The following is an 18267-nucleotide window of genomic DNA, read 5'->3' on the forward strand; positions in this document are numbered from 1 at the left end:
TGTCTAGAAACTTGACTGTTTTGTCTTTATATAGCCCAATATCAAATATTTGCCTCACAGGGTTTTACAATCTGTATAGAACACGATACCCACTGTCCTCATATAAGGACAATCTCGCAATTGACAGTCTGATAAAAGTATACTTGTAAACATTACAAATGCGTACGAGGAAGTTGAGGAACTTCAGGTGTTGTCAAACAGGAAGTGTGCGTGTGTCAGACCACAACCGGTAAGTCCAAGTTCATTTTTAACGCACAATCCCATGCAAAGCAATTCAAAGGGCGTCACAGAGTGATAACACTGTAAAAAGATGTCCGATCCAGGCTGAGCTCTGCTCTCACAGCGGCAACATCAAATTGTTAAACTACAGTTGTAGTGTTGTACCTATCTTTACACCTGCTTTTATCTGTCTAGGTATTTACTGATATCATGCATGTCAATAATAGAAAGAGGAAGGAAGTGGGAGGACTGTTATAGTCTGTCCTCTGCTTACTGAGCACAGAGGAAAGTTGTCCATCAAGACCACATCTCTCTCGCTCTCTCTCTCTTATTTATTGATGTGACCGGTTTATTTGAGCACAATATTGACCCGGTGATGTTTTACTGTCTCTGAATCCAGATAGACGAGAGGAGCAGCTATGAGTTTAACAGCAGCGGCCAGTGGATTTGTTGTCTTCCTTCTGTCCGTGCCAGGTACTGTATTAACTACATTTACATTGTGGATCATGCCGCACACTCATTTAAAAACATATTCCAGTGGGTTGTTTTTTTATCTGAGACTTGAGGTGTGATATTATGCATACCTTTTTTTTAAACCATACACCCATACTCATTCTGTTTCTTTAGAGCTAGACATTGAGTGTCCGTTTAAATCCCAGTTGTCTGTAATGTCACATGGTTAGCACACAGTGGTTTTTAATATGGCAAAATCTGAGGTACTCACTCATGTGTCTTTTTGTATTCTTTTATCTGAACATTGTAAAAAGTTATATACAGTTTAAGACGGTAAAAGTAGTGGGAGGGAATGACGATCAAATCTGAGATGCACCGGGATAATCTCTACCGACAAAATCTTGGCTTCCTACAGTACCATACCGTGAAGTTAAGGTTATGGAATAGTATCTACATCAAAGGTTAACTACTGTTTTTTTTTCAACCTGGACCCTACTTTACCTATGTTTTTTTGTCTAAGTTACTGACGGGAAAAACAATCAAGATGGCTGCAGCTGCAAAACAAGCTACAATGTAAGTTAATAGGGCAGTTGTCCAGCTTGTATTTACCTTCACAAAAGTGCTCGTTTTGCCACTTACAGGCTCAGATTAATATTCTAAGTGTCTGATAACATTATGGAAAGGATCCCTTCAGAGATAGATCTTTAAAACCTCTTTGAGACCTTTCTGTTCAACCACAAACAGCTCTGAAGTCGCTAGCTCTAAACCCACCAGACTCCATTTAAAAAAGCAATACTTTTAGCGTGTATAGAGCCAACATATTTCCACATGTAAATTGGTAAACTATGTTTATTTCAACCAAAACTAGAGTTGTGATGGTTGGACAATTGGAAAGAAGACCCAAAACGGCTTTTCATAGTTTTATTTTAGTTTACTATAAATTTTAAAAAAAAAAAAAAAAAAATTTTTTTTTAAAAAAAATTTTTTTTTTAAATTTTTTTTATTGTCAGACACTTTGAATATTAATCTGAGCCAGTCAGCGGCAAAACGAGCACTTTTGTGAAGGTAAATACAAGCTGGACAACTGCCCTATTAACTTACATTGTAGCTTGTAACCTTGCCTAATACTGGACCAATGTGAAAGATTGTTGTTCCCATCAGTCACTTAGACACAAAAACAAAGGTAAATAAGTTCTAGGTTGAAAAAAGCGGTAGTTACCCTTTAAGCAAATCTCAATTATTTTTTTTATCCAAGGAACGGTCAAAATCAAGGGCAACTAGACTTTGTTAAAAGTGCAATGGAGCTTAAAGGTAACTAAAGTCACTCATTGACCTCCAATGAGACAAAGATTCCTGCTATTGTAGGAATCTGTTCTGCTTTCTATGTTTTGAGCGACTGCACCGCAGTAGCAGGCTGCGTTAGCACTTAGCAGTACCCTACGGTAACAGTGAGTGCGTGGGCAGTATGACGAGTGGGAAAAGTCAGGGATTCATGAGCACTCGGTACCTTCAACAGGCTGACCCGACCTGAAAGATTTTTTTATTTTTTTTCGCCGATCACTAGCATTTTGAAAAACTTTGTTCTATGGCAGTTTCAAGTAAAGATTTTTGCACAATGTTGTGTTGAAAGTGCAGAACTGAAGAAGTCTCTTGGATGAGAGAATCTTTTTACCAAGTCCAGCCTATCCTTTCTTTGATAACTGACCTGAATAACTGAGAACCTTTATTGACATCTTAATATTATGAATGTGCTCTACTCAAAAGCCAGGTTTCCATCTGAATGTAGAACATATTTTACAACAAAGGTCCAGAAAATGGGCAAAAGAAGTTTCTATCCACTACTGCTATGCAAATGTTAGCACTGGGTTCAAGTGTTCAGACTTTTTTAGGCATTTTTTAGAGCATCTGACAGCTCTGTCATGCGAAGATGTGAAAAAAGACAATACAGCAGTCATGTCAAATTACAAATTATGTTTCCGCTCATACTGGGGGGGAAAGAACTATGGTGATGTTGATGCCGAACAGAGAATTTGAGTGTCAAAAAAAAAAAAAAAAAAAAAAGAGGAAGGGCCTATTCTTATCTGTTACTGTGATATTTACATGTTCTGGTGAGTCAACAGTAATTTGCCTTTTTATTATCTCCATAATAACTATGCATGCACCTCACTGTTGTTCTTCTTCTGACACTCAATCGCAGCCTGACCACAACGTAAACACATTGGACAAAAACCAAAAAAGCACAAACTCTCCAACAGTTATCTCTCTCTTATCTATTCAGTTTTCAGTTCAGGTCCAGTACATTCCTGGTCTTTCACCACAGTTTGATTAACTGTAAAAAGCATGTGTACATTTCCCATTGCTCCTTTGTACTGTAAATTCAAACAATGTTTTACCAAGCAAATACTTCTGCTTAGTAACACATTTGCTTAATGTAAACTAACAACATACACCTACACAGGGCCAACACCTAAAACATTTTCTTTTGTTGTATTGCCCTTTTCAACATAAGTTGCTTGAAAAAAAGGAAGTACACATGCAAATAAACACAATGCAGAACAAGTCTGTTGTTTCTGCTGTGTTTATTTAGATTTTTCTTTCATCTATAATGTCAATTGTGAGTCTGACACTGTTATAGAAGTGCAAAGCAGTACTCATTTAAGGTACAAGTTTTACAAATAGAGTGTAGTGCCTCTACCAATTATAAGAAGACAGCATTAAAACTTGCTGTCTCTCCTAAATAAAAATGTGTCTGAGCAAAAGGACTTTAACTAAGCAACAATGTACTAAATTCAGTGTTTTGTTGATTAAATGGTTTTATGAGTTGCGAGCAAGCAAAATGCTGCTTTTCACACTGAGAAAATATATTATTATGGTCAAATTATTACTAGTTAAACACTAAAGGACAAATGTTTAAACATTGTGCCAACAAGAGCCTCTCAACCATTTCTTTACTTAAAGCTAGTTCAAAAAAAGACTATGATGTGCACCTCCATGTGGTTGCTGGTGCAGAACAAAACAATTTTAATAGTCAAATAAGGTAGAAGTCCGCACAACAGTTAAATGCTCAAAAAAAATATTATTTAAAGGTCCAATGTGTAGGAATTTCTCCCATCTAGCATTTAGATCATATATTGCAATGAACTCTCTCGTGCCACACAGTTTAAAGTACGTATTACAGCTACGGTAGCCTGATGATGCCGGTCTCTTGCTCTTTTCGATATCCGTTTTCTTTTTCTGGGCAAAGAAGAAGACTCCTGTTCCTGAAATTTAGATTTTGAATACGTGTGGTCCTCCATGTTTCCTTCTTCAAACTTGCCGGGGCCGGGAAGCTACGATACCTATTAGCAGCATTAGCAGCAGCTGTGAGTTTATCATGTGACAGCGAAAATGCGAAAGGCGGAGCAGTATGTCCTGTATGTCCCTTACCGGCTAACGTATTTCAAGATGGAGCATGAATATGGAGCATCTAGCCCAGTTCATGCGAATGCAAACGTAAAATTTCAAGCCAATAGGAATACTTGGAATTGATGGCGGTGGTAAATATTCATGAAAAAGGACAAGTTTGTGAACGGGCAAATTTCAAAAACAGATTTTGATAAGGAACAACTACACGTTACACACTGGGCCTTTAATGGTGAATAATCAGGCACACAATGTTTGTACTTAAAACTGCCACACAAATAAAGTTATCCAAACAGCTAGTGATGGGCAAAAATAAGCAAACAAATATTTTTGAACGAGTCTTTTTAGTGTCCAGTATGTACCGGGTCAGCCAGTTGAATGTATAGTGTGCTCTCGAATCCCTAACGTTTCCCACTCCTACTGCCCACAAACTTGTTGTTACCCATCCTCAAGTTGCCTTACTATGCTGATCCATTTGGCTGTGCGACGCTTCTGTCGCGCGGTGCTCCACTTTATTCCTATGGATGAAGTCAAGCGACTTTAACGCGCCGGCAAAGCAACCCGGAAAGGCGGTGCTGCTTTTGAAAAAATGCCACGCGTCAAAAAAGCTGGCCAATGCCCATCTCTATGCAAATGAATCCGTTGAACGCGACGTGACTATCCAGTAGAAGTAGACGAAATCTTTCAAACTAACCTTTGTCGATCTAAAATGAAGACGGATTCGTCAACTGTATGGCCTATTTCTCGCTTAAAATGTTTTCAGAAACACGTTTCGGTGAACTATTTTCGTAAATTATGAGATGGTATTCTCAACGAGCCGTCGTGACAGCGGTTTAAAATTCTTGAGCAGAAAGACCCACGTGACGCGTTCGTCCAATCAACTGCCAGTCAAGGGCGTGGAACATTAACCCTGGATGTATGACGTTGTGACACCACGCTTCAGTCGTGTCGCAAAAATGGATCAGCACTGTTAGGCTGCATTTAGACTGCCTACTCGGCTGTTCTACGGTCCGGCAAAAACGTCTTTCCATTCATTTTGAATGTGGTTAATTCGTTTAGGCTGTGGCTGGGAAGCCGCAGGGGGGACACGCAGCAGGCCTGCAACGAAAAATTGAGACCGACTCAACTTTTGGAGAAACGCAACCCCACGTTACACTGTGGGGGCCAATCTTGTAACCGGATTTCAGACTTGTCAGGGTGATTTGAGCTACGGTTTGAGGCGGTGTGATTCCCCTACAGGAAACAGGCAACATCCCTGTCTCTATCGCTGCCACAGAAGAACATATTAAAAACACTGAACTGCTCGTCTCTTTTCTTTCTCTCTCTCCTGTGAAATAAAGCTGCCTTGAAGTGCAATTGGAAATGTCAGAATGTATAAACAATCTGGAACGGAAAACAGTAACTGTGAAATATAAAGTCTACTAGTGCTTAGGGCGGGGGTATTAGAACACGACAGGACGTCACACAAATGGGCCATTTCAGTGACACACATCCCGCAGCACCACCCTGCAGAAAACGCCGGATTACTTTGATTTGTATTGAATGTCCCGTTAGCCTGGATGCCAGCTGAACTTAGCCCCGCCCACAACATTTGAGGTCGGGAGGTTCGGTCTGGACTTGATCCGTTGTGGAGCAACTATGCTTGAACCAGAGCTGTTCGGACCAATCAAATTGTCAGGGCGGGCTTTATACTATGATGGACAGATGATCGACAGTAACGTAAAGCCTGCCTTTGACTCGCAGCTTCTGTGACGTCTGTCTCCGTTGCTCTGATTGGTTGTAGGTCTATCCAATTAAGTGCATTTCCAATCCACGTCAGGCTACCGTTACATGGGTATATGTCCAAAAGTGGTTCTGGCTCATCAAAATGACCTTTACTTGTAAACTCACACATCTAAGATGTGTTCTAAACATACATCCTGAACCGGATGTCGACAAATGATCCAAAAAAGGGTCTGAACTAATGGACATGATGGTATTTTAAAATGATCCGATCACGACTGTTTTGTGGTTTGTATCCTATCATGTACTGGCTTGTCCTCTGGGATTCTGAAAAAAGCTACGAGCGCTCGGGGAACAAAGTAACACGAAGCAGGGATCAGTTCACATTGTAAATTTGTATAAATTATTAGGTAGAAGTATATATATCTTTTCTAACAATTGCCATTCACTTAGGTGAAGTAAGAGTAGATGGATAAGTAAGATGTTCCATAGGAAAGGAGAGTTGGTTCAAGCTAGATTTACGCAGCTAAATCTTCAAAAAGGAAAATGGTAACAATTTATGATACAAATTATAACAGATGAGCGAGGCCTTGTTCAGAGTTTTCACTGAATGGAATATAACATATTCACAACATACAGGCTTGCTTTTTACAATGATGATGAGGTGCTCTACTGCTCCACTCCTGAGCAACATGACAGGGATGAAGCTTACATAATTTTGGGAAATGTAGTTCAGTTCTCCAGCAGGTTTAGATAATGAAGTGCTTTTACAAAAATTCAGCTTTTCTCTGTTATGTTTCTGATTGTGTTTCCTGATGTGCTCTGTGTTACAGTGATACAGGGTCAGAATGGCTGGGGAGTGACTTACACCTCTACTCAGATCTGTGCCTCCAAAGGATCAACAGTGGACATACACTGCACCTACACATACCCATCCACTGTAACAAACATTACACAAACGTTCTGGCATCTTGTAGATGGTAGGGATGTAAAAACAGTCTTGGAGTACACAGGCCGTGTGCAGTATTACTGTGGGAACAACAAAACCTGCACTCTGAGAATCTCAGACCTGAGACAGAGCGACTCAGTTGAGTACAGGTTCAGGTTCATAACAAACCAAGCAGGTGGAATGTGGTCTGGTACACCTGGAGTCACACTATCTGTCACAGGTAACATGATGGTTTATTGATTTTGTATTAAATGTTGAGCATGTTAGAAACACCAAAGCATATTGTGTATATTAGCTTACTTGTACTTTGACCTTTCACTCTGAAGCGATTCAGCTCAGTATCACTGGAGTAACTTACCTGGTACTACTCTGACCGTCACAGGTCCTGATTAAATTAAAATTACATTCAAACAACACACTGTACTAACAGTTTACAGCCATAGTAGCAGCTCTGTCAGGCTGTACATAGGTACAGTATATTGGTGCCTAAGTCTATGCTCACAATGAAAATGTTGATTTAAGACGGTATAGTCTTTACCATGTTTGCCATTTTAGTGTGTTAGCTTCATACAGTAGGTGTCATATACACAGGGGTCGCTGGGGACATGGCCCACCACTTTTTAATATCAAATTGTTGAAAATGTTCTGAAAAACAGAACCCTGAAAACGGACATGTGGAATATGTTTAGAATTTGCAGAAGGTTTTGAACAAGAGCAGAAATCTTTCTGAAACAGATTTTAATAAAGTCCAGGGGAACATATTTTGATTTACAGTTGATTGTGATTATATCATCTAGATTGTGAGTTCATAATCGTAAATACTTTGATAATCAAAAGTTTAATTAAAGCAGTTTTTTTGTGTGTTTCTAGTAACCATCACTTTGTGTGCTTTTTTTTTTAGCATATTTAGCTCTCCAGATGGGGGTGAACAAAGTAACAGTCAATCCGTCTGATACCGAAGCAGAGCTGAGTTGTAATAGCAGTTGCAGCAAACCTTCTTATGTCTGGATCAAGAATGGACAGAAAGTTCCTGAAGAAGCTTCTTCTTATACAGCCTATTTGAATCCTGGAGACAGCATCGCCTGCGCTTTGAAGGGACAAGAGAAATACCACACTCCTTTACTGTGTGAGTTCACTTCACTGTGTCATCAACCAAACTTGTACCCAATGTACCAATTTGGGAATTCAAACTTTGTCGAGAAATTAGTCATTTATGTTTGAACATCCACTGTTAAACTTGTCCTGATCTTTTAAACACGGATGTTTTTTTCCGCTTCCAGATGCTCCAAAGGTTCCCTCTGTGTCAGTGAGTCCCTCTGGTGAAATCATGAACAGCAGTTCAGTGAATCTGAACTGTAGCAGTGATGCTAACATAGTAGCTAATTATACCTGGTACAAGAAGATTCCCAATCAAAACGAAAAACCTCTCAGCAGAGGACCACTGCTCAACTTCAGCTCCATCCAGTCCTCTGACTCTGGACAGTATTACTGTACAGCTGAGAACCAGCTGGGGAGGAGGACATCTGAATACTTCCTTATTAATGTGAAATGTGAGTAAAACAGCTTAGTGAAAAATGAACTAAAATGTTGATTTTTTTTTAAGCAGTCTGTAGTAGATGTTTAAGGGGCAGTTTTAGTCGCTATCTGTCACTGTTGTCACACAAGTTTGGACATAATTATATAAATATATGTGGCGCTAAAGCAAACCTTCTCTTTTAATTTATGTTACCACATCTCCTCCAGATGGTCCAAATCTTCCCTCTGTGTCAGTGAGTCCCTCTGCTGAGATAGTGGAGGGCAGTTCAGTGACTCTGACCTGTAGCAGTGATGCTAACCCAGCAGCTAACTACACCTGGTACAAGGGGAACCAAACACTTGCTCAAGGGCCAGGAGGTATTCATCGTTTCACCTCCATCAGCTCTAAGGACAGAGGCAACTACTACTGCAAGTCTGAGAATCAATATGGAAGGATCAACTCTACATCTCTATTTATAGATGTCCTGTGTAAGTAGTGCAGTGTAAATCCAACAGTTTAAGTCAACAAGGTACTTTAATGTTTATCAAATGTCTGTAGCGGAGCGCTTCCAGGATTCAAAAAATTAGCTAGAGGTGCTCTTTGGATGGGATAATCATAATGTAGAAACCAAAAAGGAAAGTCCAAGGCACTCTCTTTAGAAAAATACAAAGCCTTTATTTATGGCTAAGTCATCATTAATCTTAAAGTAAGGTACTTTAATGAATACAATCTATGTGGTGGTCTCCTTTTTAGAGATGTAGTCTCCTTTTAGATATTCTGACATTTTAGGAGTTAAATTAAGTGTAACTGACATTGCCTCCATGTTCTTTCTTGAGTTCGTACAATTCCCGGAGCAGTCCTTTGACACAGAAAAAGTGTGGACTTGCGTTCAGCTGTAGTTTATATAGGAGAAGAGACTGTCAATGATAGCAACAGCAAAGCAAGAGCCTTTTCAGTCAAATTTAATGGCAATGCATCTCACTTCCTAATCAGGCGCATGGTCTCTAAGTCATGTAACAAGTACACACAGTACATTATCCCACATATCCTGCGTGCTAATATTAAATCAAATGTTGTGAAATGCTTTTCACCAGATGCTCCAAAGCTTCCCTCTGTGTCAGTGAGTCCCTCTGCTGAGATAGTGGAGGGCAGTTCAGTGACTCTGACCTGTAGCAGTGATGCTAACCCAGCAGCTAACTACACCTGGTACAAGGGGAACCAAACACTGCTTCAAGGACCAGAAAGACGTTATCATTTCACTTCCATCAGCTCTAAGGACAGCGGGAACTACTACTGCAAGTCTGAGAATCGACTGGGATGGATCAACTCTACATCTCGATTTATAAATGTCCAGTGTAAGTATACAGCATTGATCTCTTGACCCAACACTGTTTACAAGTCAGGGAAAGCCCCCCGTTGTTTTTAGTCCATTTATTTTCCTTATGAGAGAGGGAGGGACATGAAGGTAGTGTTTGTACACGTAACTTTAAAACTCTCCTCTTCAGCCATACCAGAACCAAAATTGAAATAAGCTTAATATCCGCTTAATTTGCCAAGTATGTGTGTGCACACAAGTAGTTTGACTCTGGCTCTCAGGGTACTTAAATATTTCCACGAAAAGATATTTGGAAGGTTTATAGCTAAAAAAGAAGGAACACAAATTGGTATAAATACATAACTATTTACTTACAAGTTGTTTATATATATTTATATACATCTATATACAATTATTTCTTACCAAACAACAATATACTCTACAACTGACAACAACTGTTTAACCTGTATATAGACATTGTAAACAAGTATAGGAATAGTGATAGGTTGTTTCGGAGTGCAAAGTGTGCTGTAATACATTTTGAATGGGTAATGTAATAGGTATATATACAATATAGTACATACAGAGTGCTTAGATTTTTATTTATTTATGTCATCCTTTTTGTATGTGAACAAATGTAGGCCTACATATCACACATTTATTACAACTTTAGTAAGCTGTAATATACATTTAAAGATCTATTTGTTCATTCCATGATGATGCTATACTCAAAGTTTTAGGCAAGTTGATCTTGCCCCACTCTCTGAAAATTAGTGTGAACTTGATGCACTCAGTCATGGTTTAATTGCATAGAGAGACAAAAGCATCAGTGATACAATGTGTTTTTCCAGTCAAAGTAACGCGTATTTGGTTCTGCTGCTACATATATTGTATTTTTCTCATGATATGGAAGACCTGTTATTGAAATGTCTTTCAACGTATTGTCCTAAAGATGCTCCAAAGACCTCCTCTGTGTCAGTGATTCCCCCGTCTGAGATAGTTGAAGGCAGTTCAGTGACTCTGACCTGTAGCAGTGATGCTAACCCAGCAGCTAACTACACCTGGTACAAGGAGAACCAAACACTGCTTCATGGACCAGGAGGTATTTATCATTTCATGTCCATCAGATCTGAGGACAGCGGGAACTACTACTGCAAGTCTGAGAATCAACACGGACGAATCAACTCTACATCTCGATTTATAGATGTCCTGTGTAAGCCACATGATGAACAACTTAAATGTATTCCTTGTGATACAAAGGTCCGTCTATATTATGCATTCTAATACCACTAAAAATCTCTCTATATTGTTTCCAGATGCTCCAAAGCTTCCCTCTGTGTCAGTGTGTCCCTCTGGTAAGATAGTGGAGGGCAGTTCAGTGACTCTGGCCTGTAGCAGTGATGCTAACCCAGCAGCTAAATACACCTGGTACAAGAATAATGTGGACTCACCAAAAGCATCAGGACAGATCTTCATCATCACTGACTTCAGAGCTGAACACAGTGGGAATTATTACTGTGAAGCCCAGAACAGAAGAGGACGTCAGAACTCCACCTTACATCTGGATGTTAGGGCTGGTAAGTCTTTCCATTGCCGTTTGATTCTGCGGGATGGAGTTGTTCTGTGCATACACCCAGTTAAGTTTAAACTTTTACTCTTGAGGCGCAAATGCTGCTGACTCAAACGACACCTGTAGACAGATTTTAATGTGTAACCTTGGTAGAATTTCCTTTTAACTAGGCTATAGCCTGAAATAACTAACCATACCTAATAATTGTGAGAATACCATTTAAGTTCTCTCAAATCTTGAAGTTCTCTCTTATGATTTAAGATATATTCAGTGTTTCCCACAGAATTAGATTATATTTGCGGTGGTAGCTGACCCAGGGGTGGGAGGTCCATGTGCGGAAATAGGTGCAGAATTCTTATAATAATTATATTGCAAATACTTTTGGCAACTTTTTATAACAGCTTAAATAGACAATCTGCCCACAGTCCCATCCTCAATGCTATAAGCGTGCAGGTGCACTTACAGCACACAATGGTATCTTTCAACAAACAAAAAATAAATCATAAATTTTACTGTATATGTTGTTAACTTGTTGAACACTTGAACATGAACAAAATTGAAAACAAAATGTTTGCAACTTACCCAATTACCCTAGTGGGGATTGTTTTGCTTATTTTACCAGTTATTTATTATTTCAGGACAAAGGCTAATTTCCATCTGTAGTCCATTAGCAGGTAGAAATTAAAAAAAAAAGACAAAAGATATACTGTAGTAACATTTGCTATATAAAACAGAGTAAAACATGCTTCTCTTACACATAAGTCAATATTAGCTAATAATCATGTACTATAACACGTTATATTCTTACTAGCTAAAGTTAGGTGTCTTACATTACTAATAACATGCTAATACCTTCTTTGAATTTCTACGAGATTAAAAGCGTGTGAAAAACATAATACATTAACCTTAACTTGAATCCATCCGTGTTGGAGAAATTGTCCTGAGGTGTTCATAATTCCAGGGGGGGGACATATATGAAGCAGGAGGGGTCTGTGGGTCCTCCCCCAGGAAATTTTGAGCATCAAAAACTTAATTTCCTGCATTCTGATACATTTTCAGGCACACATTTATGGTGAACACATCTTAATTTATGTTAAGGAAAATATTAAATTCTGCAGGTAACAATTCAAAATGTCCCCAAGGAGCACGTTTTGCTCCTCAGTTGAAAAATGTAGGAGTGACCTACGTAAGGTAACTGCTAGTGTTATGAATACAAAACGTTATGAAGTGTAATATTTTCTATTTTGAAATATTGATAATTAAAGTGTCAGTGATGTTGAATAGCCTATTAGGCCTACAGTAGTGTAACGGACCCCCTACTGTTCGCCAGGCATGTGAACCGCGGATTAATTGCAAATGTAACCATCATAGTGTGAAATACAGTTTAAGTGATGCTGTTACGTGAACGGGGCTCAGCAGAGAGGCGAAGCAAGATGATTTCTCTGCAGCTTGTTCAGGGAGTCAGGTCAATGCCGCTAAAGTACACAAAACTTTGAGTTTCATGCGTAGGCTACTCCCATATGGCTCGCATCAGGAGTTAAAATGAACTGTACCAAAACACGGAAAAAGGACTTAACGCAAAGTTTTTATTTTTTACAGGTTATGAAACTGTCTCAATTTAATACGGTTAAATACGATTGATGGCAGCGTAGCCCGCCTCGCACACAGACAGCAGTCGGAGCTCCCGTGGACGGAGAGCTCTTTGTCGGACAGCAGCGTTTTTTCGCTGCGCTACCGGTCCCCAGAGCAGCATGGTCACCTGGAGAGTCCGGTGCAATGCCACAACACAGTGGCACAGTTGACCGTGATAAGCCACAACACAGCACCCACGGGAGCACTACCAATACCCTGAGCCTCGCGGCCCTTCAGCCGCTGCTTGAGAGCGAGAGGCAGCGGGCAGAGGAGGCTGAAGCAGACCCTCCTCGAGGAGGGTCTGCTTCAGCCTCCTCATGCCCGCTGCCCGCTGACCGCTGACCTCTGCCCGCTGACCGCTGCCACTCGCTCGCTCTCTCTCTCTTCATCCGTAACGTTGTCGCCTGCTGTCAGTACCCGATCCGTTCCACCTGCACAATCCGTTCTGCGCATGTGCAAGATGACACGTATGCCATGACATAGGCGCAGATGATAATGCTGCGTTCATTCCACCACCACCTCGGAATAACGGCACCGCTTCCACCTGCACGATCCGTTCTGCGCAGGCGCAAGATGTTCACACGCTAGCCTCCAGCTAACATTAGTTAGCTAATAGCTAATTCGGCGGACCGCTAGGTGATTATAGCGGTCTGCCGTTAGCCTCCACCGGGAAGCTAACGTTAGTTTAGCTAACGGTTAATTCGGCAGACCGCTAGGTGATTATAGCGGTCTGCCGTTAGCCTCCACAGTTAAGCTAACGTTAGTTTAGCTAACAGCTAATTCGGCTAACCGCTAGCTGAGACAGCATAAACTTTAAAAGACCCTCAAAATAAAACTTGAAAATAAACGTTAACATATATAACAGCTGTTACGTCAGTTCTACTTTACTTGTGCTCATTTAAAATACAATCAGTCAATTCTTGTCTTTATTGTTATTACTGTAAAGTCTTAATTTAGCTGTAGCCTGCTTTTCCCATTATGTTTGACTTAACGTTATTTTAGACTGAATGGCATGAATGCAGCATTATCATCTGCGCCTACGTCATGGCATACGTCTAATCCCGTCACCTACATTACTGCATTGGAGTGTGTAGAATAATCAATGATTAATTCATCTGCACGGAGGATCTATTCACAGTCGGGTCTGAGAGAGTGAGCATATATGGCAGTATGTGGTGGTCAACGTTGCTGCCACAAATACATCAATGTATGGGAAACACTGATATATATATATATATATATATTTTTTTTTTAACACCCCAATTAACTGTCTATAAGTGTTTTGATTGGGTTCCTATTTCCCAGGAGACTGGATATTAATAACTGCTGGAACAGTCACTGCCATTTTAATAGTTGTCATACTCATCGCTGCCTGGCTATGGATTAGGTGAGCAGTAATTCACTGTTTATTGGACCATTCAAAATTCATTTGAAGCAGTCAATTCTACTTTCTAATTGATCTATTTGTCCCTTTTGTTTTTTATTCATTCTCCCAACTAGGAAAAAGAGGGCCCGTAAGCAACCATCTGAGCCTACTGAGAGGCCAGACAGTGCACAGGTGAGGAAGATCAGTTTAAGTACAAAAGAGAGTTCCACATTTGAACACAGTATTGGAAAAATGAAATCCAACAGATGTGTGTGTTTACAGCTAGTCAGGACAACATATTAGCACTTGTTTTTTTAATGCGGTGCGGATTCTGCTCCCTTCTTCCCTAGTATGTGAGCTACACGTTTGATTTTTAGATCTTTCACCCTGTTAGAGAAATTGAGCTATACTAAGAATGCCGATTGAATAATAATAATTAATAATTCATACTTTATTAATCCCGCAAGGGGAAATTACAATGTGTTTCACTCTGTTGTTATTACACACATTACACACAGGCCTGAATTACACACACATGCTCAGTACCTATACATGCACTAATGGAGAGATGTCAGAGTGAGGGGGCTGCCTATGGAAAGGCGCCCCGAGCAGTAGGGGGTTTGGTGCCTTGCTCAAAGCACCTTGGCAGTGCCCAGGAGGTGAACCGGCACCTCTCCAGTTACAAGATCTACTGAAGAAGAAGTTTTACCGAAGTTTAGCATTTATTTTCTTTAAAGATCCTTCCTGCTGGTGCTTTCTGTTAGGCCGGTTACACACTGCCTGCGTGGTGTGAGCGTGGTGTTTCTGTTGCGTGTCAGCTGCGTGGATTTCCCTGTCTTTGCACACCAGAAACGTGTCTGACGCGGCGCTGCTGCTGCTAGCCTTGTCTGGACTCTTTAGTTAAACATAAATATATACTGATTTGATTACAGCAAAGACAACCTCGGCAGTATTGACAGCAAAATAGGTTACAGAATATTTCGCTCTGTATTGACAGGTGCAATATTAGAAAATTGATTTTCTTTTTTAAATTACATATATATCTGCATTTATATCAAAACCTAGAGACTTTCAAACATCAACATGTCATTTATTAATATGTATTCGTGTCTAAATGACATATAAACATTGTTTCCTATTCTATTTTGCCTGGAAACGCTTCCAACACGCTTGTGTGTCGCGTGATAAATAGGCGTCGGTTCTATTTCTAGCGGGCATGCGTTTTCGGCGCCGCGCCTGAGACGTGCGTGTCACGCAGGCAGTGTGTAAGCTCTAACCTGTTAACATGGGAGTGGAAATATAAACGGACGCGCCACGCAGCTGACACGCTCGCGCAACGCATCCAGTGTGTAACCGGCCTTACACTCGCTGCGACTTCTGTTTGTCAGAGTGTCAGCTACGTAGATTTACAGGTGTTCCTATTTGTCTTTAGAAACAACCAGCAGAGCCGAAGGATAACCTTCACTATGCCAGTGTCCACTTCTCTAAGACACAAGCAGATCCTCTCTACGCCAATACCACAATGGCTCTGGCCCAAAAACCCAGAAGGGAAGAGGAGGTGGGCAGAGTGGAGTACTCTATTATCAAACTCAAAAATGGCAGCACTGCCCCAGGGTGAGCAGCTCCTCTCACTGGAACATTATCCTCATTATAAGGAACTGCATATTTGATAAACGGTTTGTTTAGTTTTATGATCACTGTTGGAATACTTGTATCATGTAATATAAAATCTTTAGAATCCTCTCATTTGTCCCCCATCCCTCTCAGAAACAGTAGTCAGGAAAGTGGAGTGGATCCAGCGGCATTGTACAGCGCAGTCAACAACCCCCCCCAAAAAAATGGATACCAGATTTCCTAATCTTCTCTTCATACGTGGTAATTATTTATTTGTTTAGTCTTAATTCAAGCAGGTAACTACATTTGAATTCTTATTTCTTAGAATAAAATAAAATAAACATAAATCTACTCATATGTTTAGAACATAAAACAGTGTTTATTTGTTTGTTTCACCCATTATAGCATGCACAGCTTTAACAAACGTGTAAAAGTATTCATGACTTGTGCAATAGATTGTAATCATGATTTGTGTAATGTGTTTCTGTGGCCACCTGGCAATTGTGAGTCTAATCTGCACAGACCTTCATGCTCTCATTTGGTTTTCATCCACTTCTTCTCCTCTTACCTGCGTCTTTGCAGGCGCTCTAACAACAGCTGTTTGTGTTTTGCGTTCCAGGAAACCCAACTCCATTGTGCAATCTACGCCAGAGGTACCACTATCTGGAACTGTAGTTTCCACCCACTCAGTCTGATGTAATATGATTAGAAGTTGCAAAGACCTTTGCAATGCAGCTTGAGAGAGGAGTCCTTTCTTTAGTTCCACCTAAAATATGAGGGAACATTTTCTTTGTCATTTTTATTCATTTCATTAATTTTTTATGTCGAAAAGCTGCATCGATTTATCAGCTGGAAGCTGATAGCATGAAATCGTGTTATTTAATTCATACATTCGGTTTTGTTCCAAACATTTATGTACAGTATAATGGATTTAAGGCGCTTGACTGTAAGCCAAGTGCATGTGTCAAAACCAATGTACCAAAACCAAATATTATGTATTCATAAGTTAGATTAGCTTCACTACATGCTTGTACAACATGCAGCCTAAACGTTTTCAGTACTGTATCAGTTAGCTGAAAAATTCACACTGCTGCCACTAGATGTCCATACAGAGCAACATTTGTATCTTACTCTGAGAAGGCGGCCCCTTATCCAACTCCTGTTTGTGATATGAAAGGCTTTCTGGGACATGTAGGATCTCTCCTACATATGTTCTGTGTTGTTGTGTGGTGTAATTTTGGTGTTAGGGAGCTTCCTGATTATCTGTTATATCGGAGACAGACATACCAGCTTTTAAATGACACCTCATCATCAGACCTGGATTTAGGCATAGGCATTCTAGGCATGTGTCTAAAGCCCATTTGCCCCTAGGGGGCCCAATAAGAATAAAAAGTGAAAATATATATATATATATTTTTTTATAGTTGAAAAAAATGTAAAATGTAAATTTCCAATCTAACACTTGTATTAGTGTAAATATTATGTACAGTAGAGTAAAAATGCCAATTGCAGGAAAATATGTTTCTGGTTTTGTATGTTAGCTAGCCAAAGCAGTTACACTACCACTTTTCTAGGATGCTTTTGGGTGCAGCAAAGCAGAAAAAAAGGAAAAAGTAGAAAGAAAATGACGTCTCTTAGGCCCTTCAAATAAGTCTAAATTAGATGCATTAAAATACCTACTCAAATATGTTAGCATAATAATCATGTGGCAGTTAAAAGTAATCCTGTTTATTCACTTTATTAAGTGTCCATATGGAGGGGGCCCGGAAAATACAGTATGCAATCTTTACTACAAAAAAGAGCCAGCCTTGCATTGGAAGCCTCCACACCCCCTCACCCATCCTCGGTGGCTACAATCACTCTTGAGCATCCTTTATGTAGCCAGAATGCACAGTGCAAGCCCCGAAAAAAGATTAAAGTTTGGGCATTTGCAGCTGCAGTGGTTAAAGATCTGTTTGAGTGAAGGCTGGGGACATTATTTTCTATTTATATGTTTATTTTTTCATTTGTTTCGGCATACAGAGCAGGTTTGTGATCTGCTGTATTACATTATTTAATCTCCTTTCATTTACGCTTACAGCAAGGGGTGAAATGTTTTTTTTTGCCACTGAGGGAGGATGGGAGGGGGGGAGGGATGAGTATACTGTTTCAATTTTGTATTGTACTATTGCAACAGTTAACTGTTGTACTACATTCTCCTTTTTAAAATTAAAATAAAAAATACTGGCAGCATATCAACTCAGACATCCTGTCGAGTACATTTCACTCTTGTTGTACAACGTATGTTTTTTGTTCCCCTTTAAAAAAAAAGTTGTGACTTGTCAGTCATAATCTATTGTGGATCCTACTTTGCTAATTTTTTACAAATCAATACCAATTGTCAATTGTATGCCTTCAATATACATATTATTGTGGCCCATCTGTGTTTGTTCTGTGTGTGTTCTGTACAAGTTAGTTACCAGCAGGCTAGTCTCGCTTTGACAGACCCTCCTCCAAAGCGCGCTAAAGG

General features: G+C 39.9%; 2 protein-coding genes across 3 annotated transcripts in view; both read left to right on the forward strand.

Annotated features, from left to right (window-relative positions):
* Positions 1-397: 397 nt before the first annotated feature.
* LOC120559406 (B-cell receptor CD22-like) overlaps positions 398-18267 on the forward strand; it is a 50701-nt gene continuing 32831 nt past the window's right edge. Inside the window, exons 1-5 of the mRNA XM_039801106.1 lie at positions 398-414; positions 620-693; positions 6630-6965; positions 7647-7871; positions 8026-8064. Coding sequence (XP_039657040.1) covers positions 639-693; positions 6630-6965; positions 7647-7871; positions 8026-8064 — 655 coding nt within the window. The 5' untranslated portion in view covers positions 398-414; positions 620-638. The remainder of the gene's footprint in view (positions 415-619; positions 694-6629; positions 6966-7646; positions 7872-8025; positions 8065-18267) is intronic.
* LOC120559474 (B-cell receptor CD22-like) lies at positions 10649-18177 on the forward strand. 2 transcript variants are annotated; one of them, XM_039801184.1, is made up of 7 exons: positions 10649-10789; positions 10893-11153; positions 14084-14165; positions 14279-14336; positions 15577-15758; positions 15912-16019; positions 16378-18177. In XM_039801184.1, the coding sequence occupies exons 1-6, from the start codon at positions 10693-10695 to the stop codon at positions 16000-16002; spliced, it is 771 nt and encodes a 256-aa protein (XP_039657118.1). In that variant the 5' UTR covers positions 10649-10692; the 3' UTR covers positions 16003-16019; positions 16378-18177. The 2 variants fall into 2 exon arrangements, with proteins under 2 accessions (XP_039657118.1, XP_039657126.1); XM_039801192.1 differs by having other exon boundaries at positions 15918-16019.

The sequence above is a fragment of the Perca fluviatilis genome, chromosome 1, assembly GCF_010015445.1.
Source record: "Perca fluviatilis chromosome 1, GENO_Pfluv_1.0, whole genome shotgun sequence".
In the NCBI taxonomy this organism is placed as follows: domain Eukaryota; kingdom Metazoa; phylum Chordata; class Actinopteri; order Perciformes; family Percidae; genus Perca; species Perca fluviatilis.